This window comes from Acipenser ruthenus, chromosome 3, assembly GCF_902713425.1.
Source record: "Acipenser ruthenus chromosome 3, fAciRut3.2 maternal haplotype, whole genome shotgun sequence".
In the NCBI taxonomy this organism is placed as follows: Eukaryota; Metazoa; Chordata; class Actinopteri; order Acipenseriformes; family Acipenseridae; genus Acipenser; species Acipenser ruthenus.
Window position 1 is genome coordinate 16555299 of NC_081191.1, and position 21169 is coordinate 16576467.

At 34.7% G+C, this 21169-nt stretch overlaps 1 protein-coding gene across 5 annotated transcripts in view; it reads left to right on the forward strand.

Annotated features, from left to right (window-relative positions):
• LOC117394303 (intermembrane lipid transfer protein VPS13B-like) overlaps nt 1-21169 on the forward strand; it is a 370657-nt gene that overhangs the window by 115246 nt on the left and 234242 nt on the right. Inside the window, exon 20 of one of the 5 annotated variants that reach the window (XM_059012619.1) lies at nt 14051-14293. The exons of the other annotated variants lie outside the window; for them this stretch is intronic. Within the exon in view, the coding sequence (XP_058868602.1) occupies nt 14051-14055 (5 nt within the window). The 3' untranslated portion in view covers nt 14056-14293. Of the gene's footprint in view, nt 1-14050; nt 14294-21169 lie in introns of those variants that run through there. 5 annotated transcript variants of the gene reach the window in all.

Sequence of the window (21169 nt, forward strand, 5' to 3'; positions counted from 1 at the left end):
TGGTTCCTCAGGATGACTTCCTCTTAATGTTTTCTTTTGTTTTGTTTGTTTCTCTCTCTCTCTCTCTCTCTCTCTCTCTCTCTCTCTCTCTCTCTCTCTCTCTCTCTCTCTCTCTCTCTCTCTCTCTCTCTCTCTCTCTCTCTCTCTCTCTCTCTCTCTCTCTCTCTCTCTCTCTCTATATATATATATATATATATATATATATATATATATATATATATATATAATTATCATTCAAGTAAATAGAATACGGTCAGGTTTTTTTTCTTTCTTTACTTTGATCCTTTCTTGAAATGTGCATGTTAATAATTGTTTTTGTTGTTTAGTAGTAGTCCTAGTCGCAGTAGTAGTGGTTACTTCAATGCATTGTTTCCTCACCAAGTGGCATTTTCTATATAATGTTACTGATTTGCAACCATTGTTGTTCCACTTATGATCAAAAGATGCATTGTTTAAGTTTCATATTACAAGTTAATAATCTAGTTAATATTTTTAAGATAGCAAAAACTAAAATTAGGACCTGACCAAAGTTCAGATTTATTCAGTGAATAAATCAGCAGTTTTCTGTGCCGTTAGCGGAACAAATTGGAGTGTCCCTGGTTGAGTGCAGATACCTCAACAGTACAAAGTGTGGGAGGATTATTATCTCATTAGTGTGTTTGCAACCAAGCAGCATTTTCCCAGGCAGGGGCACTTCTCTGAAAACGCTGGCGGTGCTGCAGTGACATTCATGAAGTGACGTAGTTGTAAATTATTAAGAAACCATCAAAAAGGTTATTTACTGTCAATTTCTTGACTTATCCTAAAAACAAAAGAAAAGTTTATATGGATTTTTCTTTGAAGGTAGTGTGGTGGTCATTATTTAAAATGACCTCCACACTATTAAGCTGTAATTAATTAACCTGATAAAACAAATATTAAAAAAGGGGGTAACATGAGAATTAGATCCCACAGTCCTGAAGAGCTAAAAAGCATGTCATTAAGATAACCGGCCAATAGGAAGCGACTGTCTGTGGCTGGTTTAGATGGAATGTGGCATTGTAGCACAATGGAATTTTTTGGCTCTTAATAGAGAAAATTCTACATAAAATGAATAACAAATTCTCAATCTGGAAAGTACAAAAAACAAGCTCTCAAGAGCCTTAAAAAAAGTTACATTAATATAGAGGCTTCTGTTGGCATAGCATGTTTTGGCAAGAAGCAAGAAAGACCGCATCATTCCCTGAAGTGCAGGTCATAAATGGTTGAATGGTTATATTTACTGTATATATGATCTTATTACATGATTGCAGTATATTTGTTTGTGTTTACCAGTGTATCCAACACAAGTATTTGTGAATGGCATAAGATGGTTTATTGTCTTCGGATAACATGTATTACAATTTCAAAAGCAGAATCTTTGAGGTTTGGGAAAATGTGAACCCACTGTGGAGAACTCTGTAAGTTAAAACCGCCGTTTTAATGTTTTTTGTTCTCTAGCAAACACTCAGATGCCAAAGGACAAATGAGAAAAGGGTTCCCGAATCTGAGGGTGACTTTTCAGGATCTAAAAGTGCTGGTTTCTGTGCAAAGTTTAAAACTGATAAGTTAGCCATTTTGCAAAGTATTTTGAAAGTGCAGTAGAGTGGGTACTCTTCAGTAGGAATACATTGTTACTTAGAGAACACTACCCATTTATCAGGCAAATTCAAATGTATTGTTAACCAGATGCCACTGCTTTAAACTTATTTGAAGAAAATTAAGCACAAATTTTTTTTTTTTTTATTATGCAAAACAAATAATGTACCTACCGAAAATTAGTTTGTTACTTTTTTTGACATATTGTAAATGTGCATTTGATAATTTTCTACATTATGTAGATTTTTAAACAGTAATATATATATATATATATATATATATATATATATATATATAAAGTAATAGACAGCAACATAATACACTGATTTGAATAGCAAATGTTATTTGCATTTTTATTACTAGTTTATTACTTTGTCAGAAAGCAGATTTATATATTTTATTTGTGTGTGCATGCGTGTGTTTGCGTGTGTGTGTGTGTGGCGCATGTTGTCAAATGATTGGAAGAAGGAAGTGTAACCTTCTCCAAGACCAAGATGTAATATTTAATAGGTGTCTAATCTTTAGTATGCATCTTATTTTATGCAGTGTCCATTCGTTTTCCTGTCTCAAATTCTCGGTTTATATTGAAGCCAGATCCTCTCAACATACATTCTTATCTTAAATGTTCTCCTTGAGGTCACAAAGTGCTGCTTCTTTCTTTCATTGCCTGTTCTTGACCTTTCAGAAACCCCAACTGGCAGTCTGCCTTTGAGCCAGCCAAGCACGACAACGGTTCAAGATAAAACAAACTCCTAATGCACTTTTAGAGACATTCAAGGATCATAATTTGTAAGATGCCGGTATCTGCATGTCCTTGTCCTGAATGTTAAAACAGTACAAAACAAACATAACTTTTGTGGTGGCCATCTTTTTATATGAAGGAAGTACAAAAAGAAAGAAAGATGTATAGTTTATTTCTAGCTGTGTTTTTTTTTTGTCAAAAGGACAATGTGTAGCATATTAACCCACAGCAGTTGTATAGTTTGAATTAATGCAGTACATCATCCTTTTTATGTTCCCCCGTCATTCACGATATTATACACCAAAAAGGAAAACCGTATCGAGAACTTAAAATATGAGTGCAACAGTGATTCATGGTTCTTAATTTTGAGAAAACCCATCGTAATTTTCACGTTTAATTTAAAAGTAAGCCAGAAAATGCAGAATCACTTGTTACTGGACAGTCATTAATATTATAGACAGATGTAGATTTCTCTTTGGACATGCTGTGAATGGATTTTAAAACTTTGTTACATCTGTGAGGGTAGTCTTGCAGCTACGGTGGCTAATTTATTGTTTTGTGAAAGATTTTCCGTACACTTCTGTTTGATTTGTTCTTCCTTTTTATTTAGAAATAGTTTTTAACGTGTAAGTTAACATTATTATTCCCAGGACAATTTAGAAAATAACAATTGCGTTCAACATAAATTTGCCTACTCTGCTTTTAAGTTACTCAGCATACAGTAGCCCTTAAAGGTGATCAGTTTTTGCACTTTCTCTTGCTTTTAAACATCAGATACAAGAAAACTATTTCTGCAGTCTCAATTTAACTTTGCTCGACTTGGTTTTTATTGTAATTGGGAGTTAAATGACCAGAATACCAATGTTGTCAGTGGGGTTCTGTAGAGGATTCATAATTAAATGTGGGCAGCTTCACATTTCAAATTTGAAATGCGTATTGAGAGCCCTGCTTGTTTAAACTGGTGGTTAAAGTGAAAACTAGCATTGTCAGTCCTGGTACGATTATCTTTGCCAATCTAATCAATCAATCGACTCATCCATCCGTCACTCAATCAGGAAGTCAGTCAAATCTTTATTTAACTAGTTTTAATACCATTGAGGAAAGTTTCTATTTACAGTAGTGACCTGGTGCTCTTTGTGCAACAGCTCTTGCTCCTTACCATTTACATGGTTTATAAAAGCAGTTAAAAAATATAATAAAATAAAAAATGTTCCAATGTAAACGTCTGCAAAAAGCACACAAAGATAAATATCTGAATGTCTGTTATTTTTTTTATTTTTGAATGAAAAGTCAGAGACCCAATTGTACTTTGCTTTATAGAGTTAAGGAACTTACTGTATTTTGTGACATTGCTTCTGAAAAGAGCGATCTGGGGAAGCATATTAGCATTGCAAAGTGCATGGAAGCCCACAGATAAACCTTTGTACTTCCCTACAGTCATATATACATACACAGTATATCATTTTTTTCTGGAATAGTTAGTTAGCATGACTGATAATGATCTAGGCAGAAAGAAAGTAATTGTGGCACAGACCTACACCTTTGCACTGATTTTGTAATTGCCAACTAGTGGTGCTAAAACACCACTATACGTAGAAATAAAATTAATTGGGACTTAAGAAAATTATCTTAAATAATAACGCTGCATGCATACAGTACATGCATATTTTGTTAAATGCACCAACAGTTTATCAGAATTTTCTTTTTTTAATGTTATGTCATTATTATTATTATTATTATTTATTTTTTAGCAGACGCCCTTATCCAGGGCGACTTGCAATCGTAAGCAAATACATTTCAAGTATCACAGTACAAGTAATAATACAATTAAGAGCAAGATACATACATGTCATCTTTCTGAATGTCCATACTTAAATAATAGTAAGAGCTGCTTATGTTTGAGTTTTATTTATTTTTTACACTGGGTTATGGCATTTAAATAATACATAAAAAAATGAACATTTCTTTAGCTTTTTCCACATTTTTTATGATTAATTCTATACTGTCACTGTGTAGCTAAAGTAAGCTGAAATTAATTTCTGTGTGCCACCTTACTTTTTATGGTTCAGTGTAACTGTAGATCATACATTTGAATAAAATATAATTTTACTCTTTTATTATTTTTTAAATTAATTGTAAAAATAGGGTTGAGCGTTATCTTTCTTTTTTGTTTTAAAAAAGTATGAGTCTACCTTCTTATAAGGTAAAACTTAGAAGTAAACAGCATTCATCAGTGTTGTGTCTAAGTTTGACCTTGCCTTCTTATTTGCATACAATGTATTGTCTTGGATACTGGTTTGATGGGAAACATAAGGTGAATCTGAAGAAAACCAGAGCACAGTACAGTTTTAAAATGTTTCATGTACTGCCCTACATTAAAAAAATGCAAAGTCACAGTCCTTTGTTCTTTCAAATCCTGCTGAGAATCAGTAGCAATAATATCAGTGGTTCCTAAATGAAATACACCTGGCTATCTGTCGGCACACTATCTGAAGCTGTTGACAACAGAAACACGTCATATTGTATTTATAGGAATGACAGAGTGCAGCTGTAAGGTTTAATATTGAAATGATACAATACATAGTTTTAATTCATTGCATATGCTTGTTTTTTGTGAAAAAAATATTCTTTGTTTTTGTACATAACTACATATACTTAATAAATAATGCGATAAGATGTACGCTAATTATAAGAAACCAATGGGAGGAAATAATTGTGTTTTTGTAATTGAAGTGTAGACCATATAGTTAAATATGTTAAACCTGAACAGAAAGTAATTGAAAATACCTGTACTGTATATAGTACTGTAGTCTGGGCATTTTAGGTTTCTTTAATGTTGGGAATTAAAACAATTCCAGTCAACTAAAAATTCAAAGTTGATATTACATTTTAAAACTATTGAATGAATGAATGAATGAATGAAGAGGTTTGATTTTTTTTGTTTTGTTCTTATACTTTACATTTTACAAAAAGCATGCCTCACGATCATTAAGTCTGAAGAAGTACTTATTTTTCACACAGTAATTCAAGTAAAGCAGTTTAGTCTAATGGTTTGGTCAAAAGACTGTGTGATCCAGACTTTGAAATACCAGCTGAGGCATGGACTGACTTTGTGACCTGTGACCAAGTCACTTGACCTGCTTGACCGTTACTCCTGCCATATGTACTGTATAAAAGCAGAACCCCACTCAGTTGGTTTATACTAAATCAGTAATTTCGTAAAGAAAATAAAGTAATACCAGCGTAGACTACTACAAGAAGTATGTAATGAATATGTAGCCTGCTTATAAGGTAAAGATAATGGAAATGCAAGTTTTCTTTCTTTTTTAATATAAACTGAAGCTATATCTCTACAGAACAAGCTGGCAGTGTTTTGGACCTCCTGTAGTACTTGATTTAGTGTGCCCAGTCTTTTACTGCAGGTCTCTGTAAACAGATAACTGTGCAGGCAGACCATTAAGGCAGATAAATTGTGGGTCCGATGTACTGGTGACCTGGTAGTCTGTTATTTCTCCTCATAAAATTGGCAAATCCCTCTCGGGCTGGAATGTTAACGGAGTGGAGTAATGGATACAGACTGTAGATGTGACAAACCAGACTGAAGTGTGCAGCCAGAGCTTGAGGATTCATGGAGGTAGGTCCTTATGGACAGTAGCATTGCTGATAGATAAAAGCAGCAGGGAGTCTGTCAAACCCTGTGGTTGAGCTTGTTCTTTTACTACACTGGGGGAAATCGGACCCCACTTGTATCATAACACATGTTTTGCTAGGAATTCAGTTTCCAAACATTGCTGTTTTGTTTCGGTTTCATTTGCAATTTATGGAGAGGCTACATCAAGGGTCCTCACAGAAAGTGGCAAACAGTTTATACGTCTGGGTTTTTTGTCAGGTACTTTGCTATGTAAACAAATATCTTCTATCTTTCCGTGAAAGAATTGTGTTTGCAGTGTGTCTGCATATTACCTGACATGGAAAGCCCGGGTTCTGTAAATAATACAAATGTGTAACAATTTGTTAAAATAAAATGTATGGTTTTAAATGATGGGCAACATTTTTTTTGGCTATCAGGCCATGAGATCTTGCAAAATTTCTGGTTAACATCATTCATCAGATAAGATCTGGTAAATGGTATAATATACAACATAAGAATGAATGTGTGTATTAGAAACAAATAACCAATTAACAAAAACAAATGGATAGATAACCAATACTTTAGTCTTGATGAAAAAGAGTAATATTATAAAAGAAAAATGTTGTGTTTCATGTTTTAATTTTTAAACAAATTGATTGTTTAAAGTGGGAAGCTTGGCAAATGCAATCAGGACATAAATTATTGATTTGTATCAACATGCAGTTTAAAATGCATGCTGTATGACAGGCAATATAGAATGGAAAACAACATTGATAGCATGCAGTTAACATGTTTTTATTCACATGGAATATCATTTTTAACAAACAAATAAACATTAAGTTTATCTTTGCCTGCGAATCTTGGATAAAGTCAGCCTAGAGGTGTCAAGATAGATGTTGGAAGGGGGAAAGGGCAGATGTGTTAATGACATGCTGCCCACCTAAGGTGAGAAAAAACACAGGTTTATCAAAGGTCTTTCTTGCCGTGCACATGGTTGACAGCTAAGCTGAGCAGGGCAAGCAATTTTATGTTTTAGTTGGTTTGCAGCAAGCAGACTGCTTCTCCACATGACGGTGCTGTGGAGCTGGTCATTTGTTTGTTTGTTAGTTTATTTATGTAGTTTAAATATTTTACCAGGATACACGTTGAGATGTAACATTTGTTTACGTGGACATCCTAGGACGCAATCGTACATTACAAATCAACATTCACACTATTAGTTTCTTGTTATTTTTCAATAAAACCTTAAAATAGAGAGAATACTTTACTTTTCTAACAAGGCCAGGAGAAAGCTGTACAATCAGTAAAAGTGAATCTGACAAAATTTACCACAAGATGCAGTGGTCCTTGATTTCCTGATTGCATTCGGGGATACAGACTATCATGCCACTTTCAAGGTCAAATACAGTGGAACTCTGTTTGTCCGCGCGCTAGAGGGGACATAAATGAGATATCATTGTGTGTGACTAGAATATGTATGAATAAAATACAGACACTAGTAATGTAAGCCAAATTAGCGTTTACTGGAGATGTATGCAATACCATATATTACAAAGACAGAAAATTAGTTTACTTTCACAGTGATACTCCTAACAAAATCTTTATAAAATGTGATACACCTCCAAACCTGTTTCCCTAGCTTTTTCTGTTACCAAAAAAAACCCAAAATAGTAATAAAAAATAAATATATTACAAAGCTACAAGGTCATAAGACATTTTATGACAGGAATAATCTATTCAGCCAATCAGAGCTCACAATTTTCCTGTAAACTAAATCGTGTGATATATATATATATTTTTTTTAACTTTAAAACTATATAAACAAGCCTGCTATGTAATTTAAACTTGTCTTACATTTCAACACAATACGTACCGACAGAAGTGTTTTTCGTAACAGCTTTTTTAAACAATTCCCTGCTGCAAGTCGTTCTTTTGAACCTTGACAGAGTCCATCATAGTCTTTTGTTTTAGTGAGGAAAAATATGTTTGCTGGGCTTCACTAAGTAACTGCCTCAGGAGAACTAATTTTACAGGATCCTTCTGCTGTTCATACCAAGACATGAATCCTTGCATCTGTAGCGCTGCTGTCTTGGCGTCGACTCCACAGGTTAGACTGATGCATACATCTTTATGTGTGTTTTTGTGTGCACCGCGGGGCAATAAGTCTACATTGGCAATAATGTTGCAGAGATAAAACTCGTTGGGGAGCGGCAGATAATTGAAGTCACAGATGACCAGGTTCCGGATAAATGAGGTTCTACTGTACATCTTTGCTTCTAAAACTTTTACGGCAAACTAACTAACTACTCTAGGCCTTATATTCTGCACAGTCGATCACCTGGTTCTCTCGGTTAATCTCCTTTGTGTAACATTGTCTTATGATGTACTTTACTTAAACAGGTTATAAAGGGACCATACACTATACCCCATATATTAACATTTTAAATGCAAAGTTAAACTTAGAGTCTCAGTTCCCTTGTGTTGGACAGCTATTCCCATGATTGCCAATCCCTTGATTATCAACCCCCAGTTTTACAAATTCAGCTGACCACTGCACTGTGCAGGATATCCTATCACCTGTCCTTCAGGGGTTATTGCTAATCTGCCTATAAATGGATAAACTAAGGTGGCGAATTGGATACATGAATTTTGGAGGGTACAATGAGAAAAGGAATAAAGGCAGTTTTTTTTTTTTTTTTTTTTTTTTTTTTTTAAACTGAATAAAATGCTTTTGACTATGACACTTGGTGAAATAGAGACACCCTGTCCAAATGCTTTTTGAGGGCCTCTTGGCAGATATTTATGTTCACCTATGCCTAGTTACACCCCTGCATGACAGCACAATTAAATACGGTTTGGGGTGTTGTGAGAGATAGGCAGACTTAAAAAGGTTTGAGAGGGTTGAACACATAATTCCCTTGAATGCTCTGCAAACATTTAAACCCTTGGAGTGTAAATAATCTGAAAGAGCTGTAGGGCCATGGGGTGGCCATGGGGTCTGGTGTCAAGATGGGTTGATAAGGCCAGCAAATTCTTGAGGGAGCAAAAGCCAGAAATTAAAAGTTGTTTTTTAAGAGACTAGCTGCCAGCTAATTCACCTTTTATCTGATTGAACCCAAGATGAAAGTGAGGATATTTAGCACTACAAGCATTTTAAATAGGTCTTAAGAGATTTGAAGGAAGTTCGAGCAGATGGGAACCACTAGGCAGGCACAGTTGGCCAGTAGCATGAAATACACATGGGTGAACAGGCATTATTAATACATGCCCAGGCTGCGAATGATAAATTGCCCTCGGAGAAGACGTTAGCCGTGCACACGTTCTGGAAGCTGCAGTACAAAGATTACGCAGATGACAAGATCTTTCCATGGTCGGCCCTTATGGCTAGGGAAGTTGTTATTGATCATTAATTTAAGACACTAATCTATCACAAATTCTTTCAAACATTACCATCGTGCTTAGTCTGTGCTTACAGAGGCAGATGTCACATGTATGGCGGCTGGAGCAAGTTCGTTTCAAGCCAGGTGCAAGCTCTAAATCCAGCACTAGCCTTCAAAAGAAATCAATTACCTTAGAAAAAAAGGAAAGAAAGAATCTGCAGAGCCAGGTTGACCATTCTTTATTTGTTGGTATAACTGCTTCTCACTTAGGCTGGTTCTCATTATTATTGTTTGGATATCAATACATCACTATTGTCATGATTAATTTCTACTGAAGTGTGTGGCTAGGCTGGAGTACTTGATAATTTCCACGTTTCAGTTTACATCTTCCTAATTCCTGGAGCTTCCTATGATGAACTTTCAGTAACCCACTTGAGAATGAGACATCCTGATCTTGATGCTGTGTTTACCAAATGGCCCCAAGATAGGCAAGGCCTTGGGGAAGTTTTAAAAACCTTCCTTGACATTCTGCTACCTTGAAATATGAATGGACAAGACCGTATTAGAGTTACAATAAAAACATTGCAATGAACATTACTTTAAATAAAAAAATAAAAATAATAATCTAGCATAAAAGAAACAAACAAAAGTAAAAAAAAGAACTTTGAAGACTTCAAAACAACAACAAAAAAATCACTAGATAAATGTGCAGATCTAGTTAAAGAAACAGTTAGCATAATGCTTAACCATGTACATCTTGTATTGTATACAGAATTTTACATTAATTGTATTTATTATATTAAAGTACATAGAGCAAACAAAATAATTCCAGTAAATCATTACTAATGTGTTTTCTTTTTTTTTTTTTTTTATAAGTTTAGTCGTCGCCAATTATTTTACCCCGGTTTTCACCCCAGTTTAGCATGCCCAATTAGTATCTGTATCCCCGGCTCACCGCTCGCAACCCCCCCGCCGACTCGGGAAACGGAGGCTGGAACACACGTCCTCCGAAACGTGCTCCTTCCAAGCCGTCATTTTTCGCACTGCAGATCCACAGCAATGCTACCAGACCTATAGTGCCGGAGGACAACACAGATCTGGCGGCTCCGCTGCAGAGCCACAGGCGCCCTATCGGCCACAGGGGTCGCAGATGCGCGGTGAGCCGTGGATTCCCCTGCCGACCTAAGCCCTCCCTACCCGGGCAGCGCTCAGCCAATTGTGCGCCGCCCCCTAGGAACTCTCGGTCACGGTCAGCTGTGACATAGCCTGGACTCGAACCTGCGATCTCCAGGCTATAGGGCACATCCTGCGAGGAGCACCTTTTACTGGATGCGCCACTCGGGAGCCCCCATTACTAATGTATTAATATCACTTTGTACAGCTTGCATTTTACTATACGAAAAAAAGCTTGAATTTGATTTTTAATGTAATTTATTTTAATTGCTATTGATTAACAAAAAAAATGTGTGAACACCTTTCTACATATTTCAGTGCTGCACTTACAAACAATAACAACTTCAGTGTTAAAAAAATGACCCTTATGCACTGATCCAACTACATGTCTGTCACATTCTACATGGTGATCACGACAACAACCTTGATGTTGCACTAATTTTCACAAAAGTTTTATCACACACTCCAAGCCTCCTGTCGACTTTTCTGATTGTTATATTTGCACCTACATTCAAACCGCTGTTGTGCTGTTTCAATCCTACACAAAGTCTGCCTTACTTTGGGGTTAGATACTCCCTTTTAGGCACTGTGTGAGTATTAGGACACTCTGTGTTAGACTGCAAGCTAGTTGTTAGACTTTTCAGACCTGCTGGGCTGTAATTTAACAGAATTATTGTGATTTTGCACTAAACACAATTATTGTGACTTTGCAGTTAACATAAATGTGAAAATAGGAATGCAATAAAACTAAGGATTTTTAATATTATAAAAAAAAAAGAGTATTGTTTTTTATCTTGACTATTCTATTGGATGTTACTGAATTCAAATGCTAGGGTTTATTATTTGCATGTACAGTAGAAGCAAGATCATATCCATACAAAACTGGCTAGATAATTAGAAACACTTATTTAAGCAATACAACATATTGTTGTTGAAGTCACAGACTTATGCAGGTTTTAGCTTTACATTTCTTTGTTCTTGCTGTTAGATGATCCTGATTTTACACGATAGAATTATATCTTTGCAAAAACGTGACACGTGTGCCGTTATTTGGCTCTTGGGGGAAGAGACAAACAAGTATTCTATTTTGTGTTTCCAGTCACAGCTGAAACAAACGAACTGAGCACAGCCTCATCTGTATCTGTCTAAAAACTTTGGCTTGATAAAGTGAACCAGCTTTAATTCCAGTTCATTATAGTGTCAAAGGTCTGAACCTGTCACCTGCTTGATAAAGAACAGACTTGAAGGGGCTCAGAGCTGTCACTAGCCAAATGATTGCATTATTCTGCTGATTTATTGAGCTGACTGGTGATGAACTCAATAGTGACAAGCAGCTCCACTGTTAACACCTCTCTTATCGCATTTTGTTTCTTATTTCATCTCTTACTTATTTCTCATGTTTCCTTCCCGACGAGGCCTGGTATGGAAGGGGAAAAAAGGGCCTGGGGCTACAGAACCCCAGCAGTAAGCCACCCACCCAGTTAGTGCCTGTGATAGCAGGGTGTGAATATTTGGAAGAGGTATGAAAGTCGTGGCAGATAGTAAAGCCCGGGTCCGGTGTTATCATGCTGGGTAAGATGGGAGGATTGACACGCTGCTCGGCCTGGAATGGAAAGTGATCTCAGTACCCCCTGTAGCCTCGGAGTCTATCAGCTTGGCTGCTTTCCCCAAGAGTCTAGCGGACACTACTCAGCATTTGTTATCGTTAATTTATTTATGTTTGTTCTCGGGGAATTTAAGGTGGGAGGACAAGCCATGTTTGTGTTAATGAATGTTACAGTTAAACAATGTGTCAGAGTAAGATTTAATCTTTTTAAAGGAACACACACAAAAAAATATGCAACTTTCTTTTGTAATCAACTCGGCTATTGCAGTGGAAACTGCTGCAATTTCTGTGTATCTACCAGTTTTCCTAAGTACTACGATTATTTTACACCATTAGGCTTTGTTCACACCAACATCTTAACTGAATCTTAACATTAATCATCAAACATTATCAAAATAAATACTGGTATTAAAATTTGTTAAGTGTGAAAGATGATCTGTAAACATATTATTCTACCCAAATATGCTTGAATATTAAAACATATTGAAATGGCTTTTAGTGTGGCTACATAATCAGACAGTATGTTTCTGTATCTCTGTACAAACATATACAGCACAATATCTCAAGAAACAGAATCATATATTCTTTAGTTTGTTAGTTTCAAATAGGTTCTTTAACAGTCTTCAAACTAAAATGCTTTTCAGATCACAAAAAACTTTTAGCTACTTTTAGTATTTTCTGAATTGAAACTAAGAGATTAATTTAAATTGTCCCATAACACAAATAGTGACAGAAACCTAATTGTAAAAACTCAATAGCAATTAATTTAGCACACAGCAAGAGGTTTGCTACAACCAACGTGCTAAGAAATGGAGGTCATCAGCTGGCTGTCATCAGCACCTAACTGGTAACTTGCTTTTATCTGATGTTGTTGTCTCCGGCTAAGAGATCACCCCTGGGAAGCAAGCGAAGTGTCCTCTCAGCTGAAGTGTTCTTTAAGACAGAGTTGACCACCAGACACAATATTAATTACTTGTCATAATGCACGTGCATCAACATATGAAATGAACAGAATAAGTAAGTGAAAAGTAATAGGCAAGTGTATGTTAATAAACTAGAATAATAAAGTAACTGTCAAATTAACAGAGCACCCCTACACACATTAAAAAATGCTGCAGCAGCTCTAGATTAATTATGAATACCTGTACAGGAGCAATATTCAACAGAATGGTGAGGTAACTCGGAGTGCTCAGCGACTTGTGTTCGATTCATGTTTTTTTCAGGAGCTCAAACAATTTCCAACTTTTTGTAACAAGAGAAACAGCGGCACATTTCACAGTTTGTTTACATGCCATTTTGTAGTGATGAGGTGCACTCGTGGAAATCAGAATACAAAACGAGGTAATGTTTTGACGGCGGTTCTGGAAAGATTTAATAAACCAATCGGTGTGACTCAAGACACTCTCACGATGACAAGTCACATTTGAAAAGATTGAATAAACTATTTGTATTTAAATGTGATGATGATTAGTTATCAGGTTACAAAACGGTACTGTATCAGTTGTGAACAAATCGCTAGCGGTGCCAAAAAGGTGTTTTTTTTATTTATTTATTTTTTTTAAGAGAAGTTCCTGTTCTTTAGGCGCAGCATTTACAATGGGAAAAATCAGTTTCACCGCAAGGGTGTTCTCTTAGGCGAAATGTTCTCTTAGGTGTTCCTATATGCGGAGACTGCTGTAATAGCTTATTTGAAAGTCTTGCTCTAGTAGATCGCTTTCTGGCAAAATCAGGTTTTGGACTGTTGTCTTAATTTTTTTTTTTTTTTCAAATTGATTTTAGACAGACAAAGATATATTAATGTTTGTTTCCAATTTTAATTACATACCCTGCTACTTTATCTTATTAAAATAAATCCCATCAGCTGCTTCCTTGATATACTGTATGTATTTATTTTTTTACAGTATAATGTGGTTGAATTGTGGAAGCTGAACTGTTGAAACCTCCATTTGAGAAAGAGAAGACCCCGGCATGGGGGTGGGCCAGAGAAAGAGGAACATTAAACCTCCCGCATCTGCTGCTGGCTTCAAATGTGCTTTTAAAGAGCTTCAGACTCTTAAGCTGTAGGCGCTTAACACAGAAATAAATGTATTTTACACACTGATGCATATTAATAATAATAAACATGACAATTATTTGATAAAACAATTGAATTAGTAGCAGGGTAGTACCTGGAGAAAGAATGAACCTGTTTAAATACAATAGTGCCATCCAGTAAAAACAATTGCTTAAAAAAATGAAAGCAATTTAAAAATGACAGTAAATGATGAAATTGCATTATTCTTATTTTAACTTTTCTTTTTGTATTTAGTTAATATTATTGTTATTATTTTGAGCTATTTTAACTACAATTAAGTTTAGAGTAGATCAGAGAATTTGCTTTTAACTCATTGTAAATAGTCTTTTAAAACAAATAAAACAACAGCTTTATTTTTTACTTTTTTTATGTATTGTGCAGATGTTTATCTATAGATATTTGAAAAATGTATAGTGGATTTTTGTTTTTTTGTTAACCATACACCCAAGAATTTGCTTGCAATGTATAATATTCTTGATGACAAACATTTAGATGACATCTCCTATTCAGTTCAGTTCATAGTTTTTCACTCTTTTCTGAGATGGCAGCAGAGCATTTATTTAGCTGAGCTGTTGAAACTAGCATCCTTTAGCCCAACATTCCCTTCAATAGCGGCAGAAGAGCAGCAGTTAACACCTTGTGGTTTTTGCTCTTAAAAGGCTGTCCGTGTTGTTTGTGAAGAACGTGTTGTTCAGAGTACTGCCGTGTAGATCTTGTCATTAACAGTGTTTTTTTTTAACTTTTGATAGTTTATGTACAATCAGTCCTAATGCACTTTTCAATCATTATGTTATTTTCCTTAATTTTTTCTATAGAAACAATTGAGTTGGCAAAAAAGGAAAACGTTTTTTAAATTACATTTATTAATTAGAGGTTATTTATAAATACATTAATGCATGCTTTTAGAAAATGGTTGTAATACCTGGACATTTAAAAAACTACAATTCTACTTCCAACAACATAATATGGTTGGTTTTATTAAAATAATTTTAAATATATATATATATATATATATATATATATATATATATATATATATATATATATATATATATATATATATATATAATTAATAATTTCTTTTTAAGTAATAATTTGACGTTTTTAGTGCAGTCTAATATTTTTTTCATACAAATGTGTAACTGTTTGAAAGCAATATTTTTGATGTTACTAGCATTGATGAAATGAGTTAAAACAAACAAGCATATTTCTTTTTAGCATTTCTTTTGAAAGCAGGGTTGTTGTAATTTGGTGTGCATTTAATTTGGGTTGCATCAATTCAGTTAAAAGGTGAATGACGTTATATTAAGTGTACTTTCAGTGTATTTGTTCTTCTGGTTTTTTCCTAATAGGTGTATGGTTTACACAACTGCTGTTTTATTTGCATTTTAATAAATAGAGAATATAGACATAAATAATGTGCACTAATTGAATGCTGTTTAAAATACAAGAAGCTTCATTGAAATACATATCTTGAACTTTGAGGGCAGAGGTTAGCGTTGGGTGGTCTAGGTGGTTCTCTTGTGGCAATTATTTTAAACCAGTTTGTTTGACAGGCTGCAGCCTTAATCTTTTGTGTTATTTCCTGCGCTACTTACAGTTGTATATGTTTGAATTGCTATCAAGGATTGTGTTCAAAGAACTTGCTTTTAAAACAAGGTAATCAAGATGCAGGCTGACCCTGGCTAATTTCTTTTGACATTACTGCCCCCGTGTGGACTAAATTAACACAGCTGTTAGCGCTTTCATCATCAATTATTTTGCCGGTCGTTTGAAAAACAGGGAAACAGGATGCATTTTGAAAATATATACATAAATGTGTTACAATATGTATAGGTTAAACTTTTTCAGTAGTAAAAAGAGATATCATCCGTCTATTCTCTCTGCTGTAGAACTAAAAATAGAATATTAAACGATGATTGTGTTTGTTGGAAGATAAATGATTTGTATTCACTGTTTTTTGTTGTTTTGTTTTGTGTTTAAAATTCATACAGTTATCTTGCCAATAACCTATTCAAAATAAGGAGGCATGCTCAGCCTTTTCAAGCCATTAAACCGCGCAGTCAAGTGTTCTTTATTTATTCAGAGAAGCTCATTCAGTAAATTCCATAAACATCCCTTAGGACAGTGTGGAAAGGGTGTTTACAAGTACAAAGTCAGTGTTGTACTAAAATGCGTATGGCTGCTTAACTCCAGTTTGTTTGGTTTATGTGCATCAGTAGTTATCATTATTTCCAGCAGGAGATGAGTCATGTGGCACATAGGAATGAGGATAATACAAACAGTGAAGTTACTTTTATCCCATGGTTTATCAGCGGAAGAAATAATATAGATGTGATTGTTTTGTTATTTGAGCTATCTAAATCTTTTAGTATTGCATTGTCAAATTAGTTAAGAAGCTGTGGTTCTAGACTATAAAATATTGCCATTTATTGTTAGAGGTAGAAAATGGGAACTATGTAATTTATTGCACATCAAAGTTAGGGCATGCATTTTTTTAGGTTTTATTTTTTTCTCAAATTCAGTTTTAATCAGGGAGTCTATAGTTTCTTATCATTTTACATTTAAATAAATAAATAAATAAATAAAATCCACAAATTCCAAACCCTAAAATGTAAAGCTTCAGTATTCAACCCTATCATTGGGTGTGTTCACTGGATGCTAGATAGGAAAAAGCTCAGTGAAAAAAACTTTTGACTTTTGATGACAGGGATATTCAGATTAACCCTAAAAAAATCATAATTGTTTTTCTTAATAGCAACAATGCATATATTATCCAATCTAAATACATATACAGTATGTGCAGTGATTTAGGGTACTAATTCCAGTAAGCATGACACTCCAAGAAGGGGTAGTATGTGTTCATTTTGACCTGTATTTTCTGTCTCCATGTTTGGTTCTGCTGGAGAAATCCTATTCTTGATGTGGTGACTAGTAACACATATGAACAGCGAGTGATCGATTTACAGTAAGCAGCTCATGCTCTAAACCACATAAACAAAGCGGTGAATGTGTGTGAGATGTGAAGAACAGTAAAGGGGATTAACAGAAAGTATTGCATTTTAATATTCCACAGAGGACAGAGAGCAACGAGAGCTGCTTGCAGAAACATTTTGGGGTTTGTGGAGTAGAATTACTTTTGTCTGGCCCTAATTCTTCATGTTTAATGACTCTGTAACACATTTGTAATCGTTTAAGTACTCTGGTGGGGGAAGAGCAATGCTAGTGAATTACCGGTCTTGCTCTTCTAGAGAGCCGTACTGTGAGTTGGTTTTTTAAAATGCGTGCACAGAAACTGAATATGTAGACAGCTTTTCCTGGTTTTAAATGGAAAGAATCCTGGTTAGATTTTCCTGCCTAAACTGAATACTGTAGATAGTATTAAGTCTTCTGGATATTCCCAAGAATATAGTACCCCCCCCCCCCAAAAAAAGAAAATATTTTAAAGAGAACAATTCCTTAAGAGAAATACAGGTTTTCAGTTAATTTGGTAGAAAGGACAGACTACAGAAAGAATGTTGGTCATTTATAAGTCATCTGTTCTCAAAATAAATATTTGGCGATGACAATGTTGGAGAAATGTTAAACACACTGAGCGTAATTTGCAACTCAAATAAACCTTTCTTTAATCCTGCTGCAGATGTTCCTCCACAATTCATTTTTCCTTACAGTGTGCATAGAGCTGCTTTTAAAGTTTAAACCATGTCAGAATCTTTAGACAGTGCTAAAGTATTTTAATGTCATGCAGTTAGTTATGCTGTTGCTATGCTTCAAGGCTGTGTAAAATGCAGACTTGCAAAGTTGGAAGTTACACAAAATTAAATGGACTTATGCTGAATATTATCATTGGGTTTTACATACCCAAATTTGAACTAATCTCGGATTGCCTTAAACAAGGTTACAATGGCCCCTGTTTAATTGAACAAAGGCAAATCTAAATACTGCTACTGTTTAAATTAAACAAATGGGCCGATCTGTAATATATGCAATAGGTTTACTGAAAAAATTCCAATAAAAGACTTGAATGCACTCAGATGTTGTTTTTTTATACGCTTGTTTAAAAAAAAAAAAAAAAAAAAACCCCTACGTTAATATTTTAAATGCTATTTGAGAAACGCTTGATTCTTAAAGTATTTGAGCAGCAAAAGTGTCTTGGTAGTTTTTGTAAGTAAACACACATTCATCAAACACATTTATGTTTTTAAGCAAAGCTTTAATTTCAAGCAGTGAATTCAATTCGGCCCAAGCTCTCCTTCAGAAGACATGCTTTCTAGACTACATTAACCCTTAAATCTACACAAGTGTTATTTATATAACAGAGCAGAGAGAATTTCCTGCCCTAACGCTTGCAACACCATTAACTCATTTGGTTGATTCCAGGGTCAGTGCACTGACCTTATTCAGTGGTGGTCTCAAAGGACTTTAGAAACTAAATGTTTACTTGAGTTTTGAAGAAACCAAATGATCTTTCATTAAAGTAATACGCCTAAATATAATCTCCTGCTACTGTTAAGAGTTTAAAAAAGAACTTTTGCTGAACCAGAAAATTCTGCTTAATCTAAAACAAAACCTACCCTTTCCTGTCTAAAAACAAAAATAACTTTTACATAAAAAAGCACATTCATTTATAATTGTTTCACATAAACATGCATTGCAACTCCAATATAACAAGATTTGTAGTAAGTTTAAACTGGAATATTTGTATAATTGTTTTTCCCTTTTATTGTGCTGATGTAATACCACTAACGGTGCATATAAGATTGTTAGATTGAATCAACTTCATCACTATTAATCAGTTTACACATGCCTGTTTTGAGACGCTATATTTAACTAGTATTAACGTAACTGTCCAACTCTGTCTACTTAAAGTTGGCCTGCCCTAGGAGAGTGCTCAGAGGCAGCTCCGAGCTCTACTGTAAACTTAAACTCAGCCCGAAGTCTGCTCCAGTAGAAGCACGCATTGGGAACTACCCTACAGTATTGATTTCAGAATCACAATTAATTGTAAACCAATACCAGTACTGACATTGCAGTAAAACATTTTGAGTAAAGTTCTAAGAAATGGTATGTTATTAGTACAGTAGTAAGTTTGTGATAGTCTGCGACAAGGTGGCCATTAATAAAAAATGCTTTAAGTAATACTTAATAAAACAATACTTTACTTATAATATTTTAAAATAATGTATTAGCTTAATCTTTTGAGCAATCTCGTTCAAGTAATTTTCAAAATAGAAGTCTGTTAGCAGGCCATTAATCGCCAAAACAATTTCTTGAGTGAGTGATTACATCTCCAAACCCTCACTGTGCTAACAATTACTTTATGTGTTAAAATTGTTAGCCATTTGCTGAAAGAAGGACAAAGATCTACCAGTACACCTAAAACATGACCTGAACCAGCATCTTTGTCACAAAGTCCTTGGGCAGGATTTTCAAAAGGTCATAAATGATAGCTCCAGTGTTAATCAAGAAATCAGCATGTAGCATTGATTTTGGCATTTTCAAGCAGTCGTTATGCCTATTTCGTTATTAAATAGTCCTAATGGGATTTCCAAAATGATGTTGATTTCTGAATTAATGTTAATATCTTAACAAGCAGTGCTTCTTGCGATTATTTTGCTTGCGTGGGAATTTAAAAGCAAATCCATGTTAATTGTCATTTTTATTATTATTATTATTTGTTTATTTAGCAGACGCCTTTATCCAAGGCGACTTACAGAGACTAGGGTGTGTTAACTATGCATCAGCTGCAGAGTCACTTACAACTACGTCTCACTCGAAAGACGGAGCAATTGTCATAATTTATCAGGAGTTAATATGCACTTGAAAAAGGAGGGTTTTAGTTAATGAAACAGTATCTATCTCGCCTTGAAACAGAAATTTAACAGACCGCAGCTGACGATACAGAGAGAGAGAGAGAGTGTACAGGACCAGAGCTAATTTCTTTCTTTTATTTTTTTAAATTGATTTTTACTTTCTGTTTTCTACTTGTTAACCACTCCCTAATCCATGTGCATGCATTTCCTTGAATCCCTACTGCGCTCAGTTTGAGAATTAATCTTTTATTCGGGACTTTGTCAAAAGCTTTCTGGAAATTTAAATAAACCATGTTATATACTTTGCAATTATCCATTGTCGATGTTGCATCCTCTGAATATTTTTTTTAATTGATCTATTAAACCATTTTGGCCATTTTGTTTTAGATTTTGATGTGTCTAGTTTTGGGATGTAATTGTTTTGCGCCTCTAGTACTACATTTTTTAAAAATTGATATTTTCTCTATTTTACTCCAATCTATTTCTGTTAGTCCCTGTTTCATTCCTTCATAGTTCTTTTTTTAATTTTTATAAGTGTAAACCTTAGCTTTAGTTGTTACTTTTGTGGTTTTAACTATCACTTCAAATAAGACCATGTTGTGATCTGAGTTTGCCAATGGTTCTCTAACCTCTGTTTTAGTTATTCTGTCTTTGTTATTTGAAAAGACTAAATCAAGGCATGCCTCCCCTCTAGTCGGTGCAATGAGAAATGCGTTCCTTAATGACCTCATCGACTCAATTTCAAAGCAGTAACGGATTCATTTAATTAACGCATTTCATTTGAAAATCACTTGCTACTAAAGCTCTCGTTACTATACCACAAGTTCGATACAATAACACTGTTTTTTGAAAATCCTGCCCCTGGTGTCTTGTGGAATATACAAACTGAATGTCATACTGTAAGCAACTTTATATAAAATAATCATGCAGCAGTGTCATTGTTAAAATTATGCTTTGGCCTGTAGAAGTGAAATTCCACACATTCACATCTTTGCAGCGTGAAAATCGGCAGACTCACCAGAGAAGCGTCAGGCATGTGAAGTGAAATGATAGCTTTGTTATACATACATGACCTCTAATTTTATATGCATAGCATTTCAGAAGCAGTGTATTTAGGCATTCCTACACGAGGA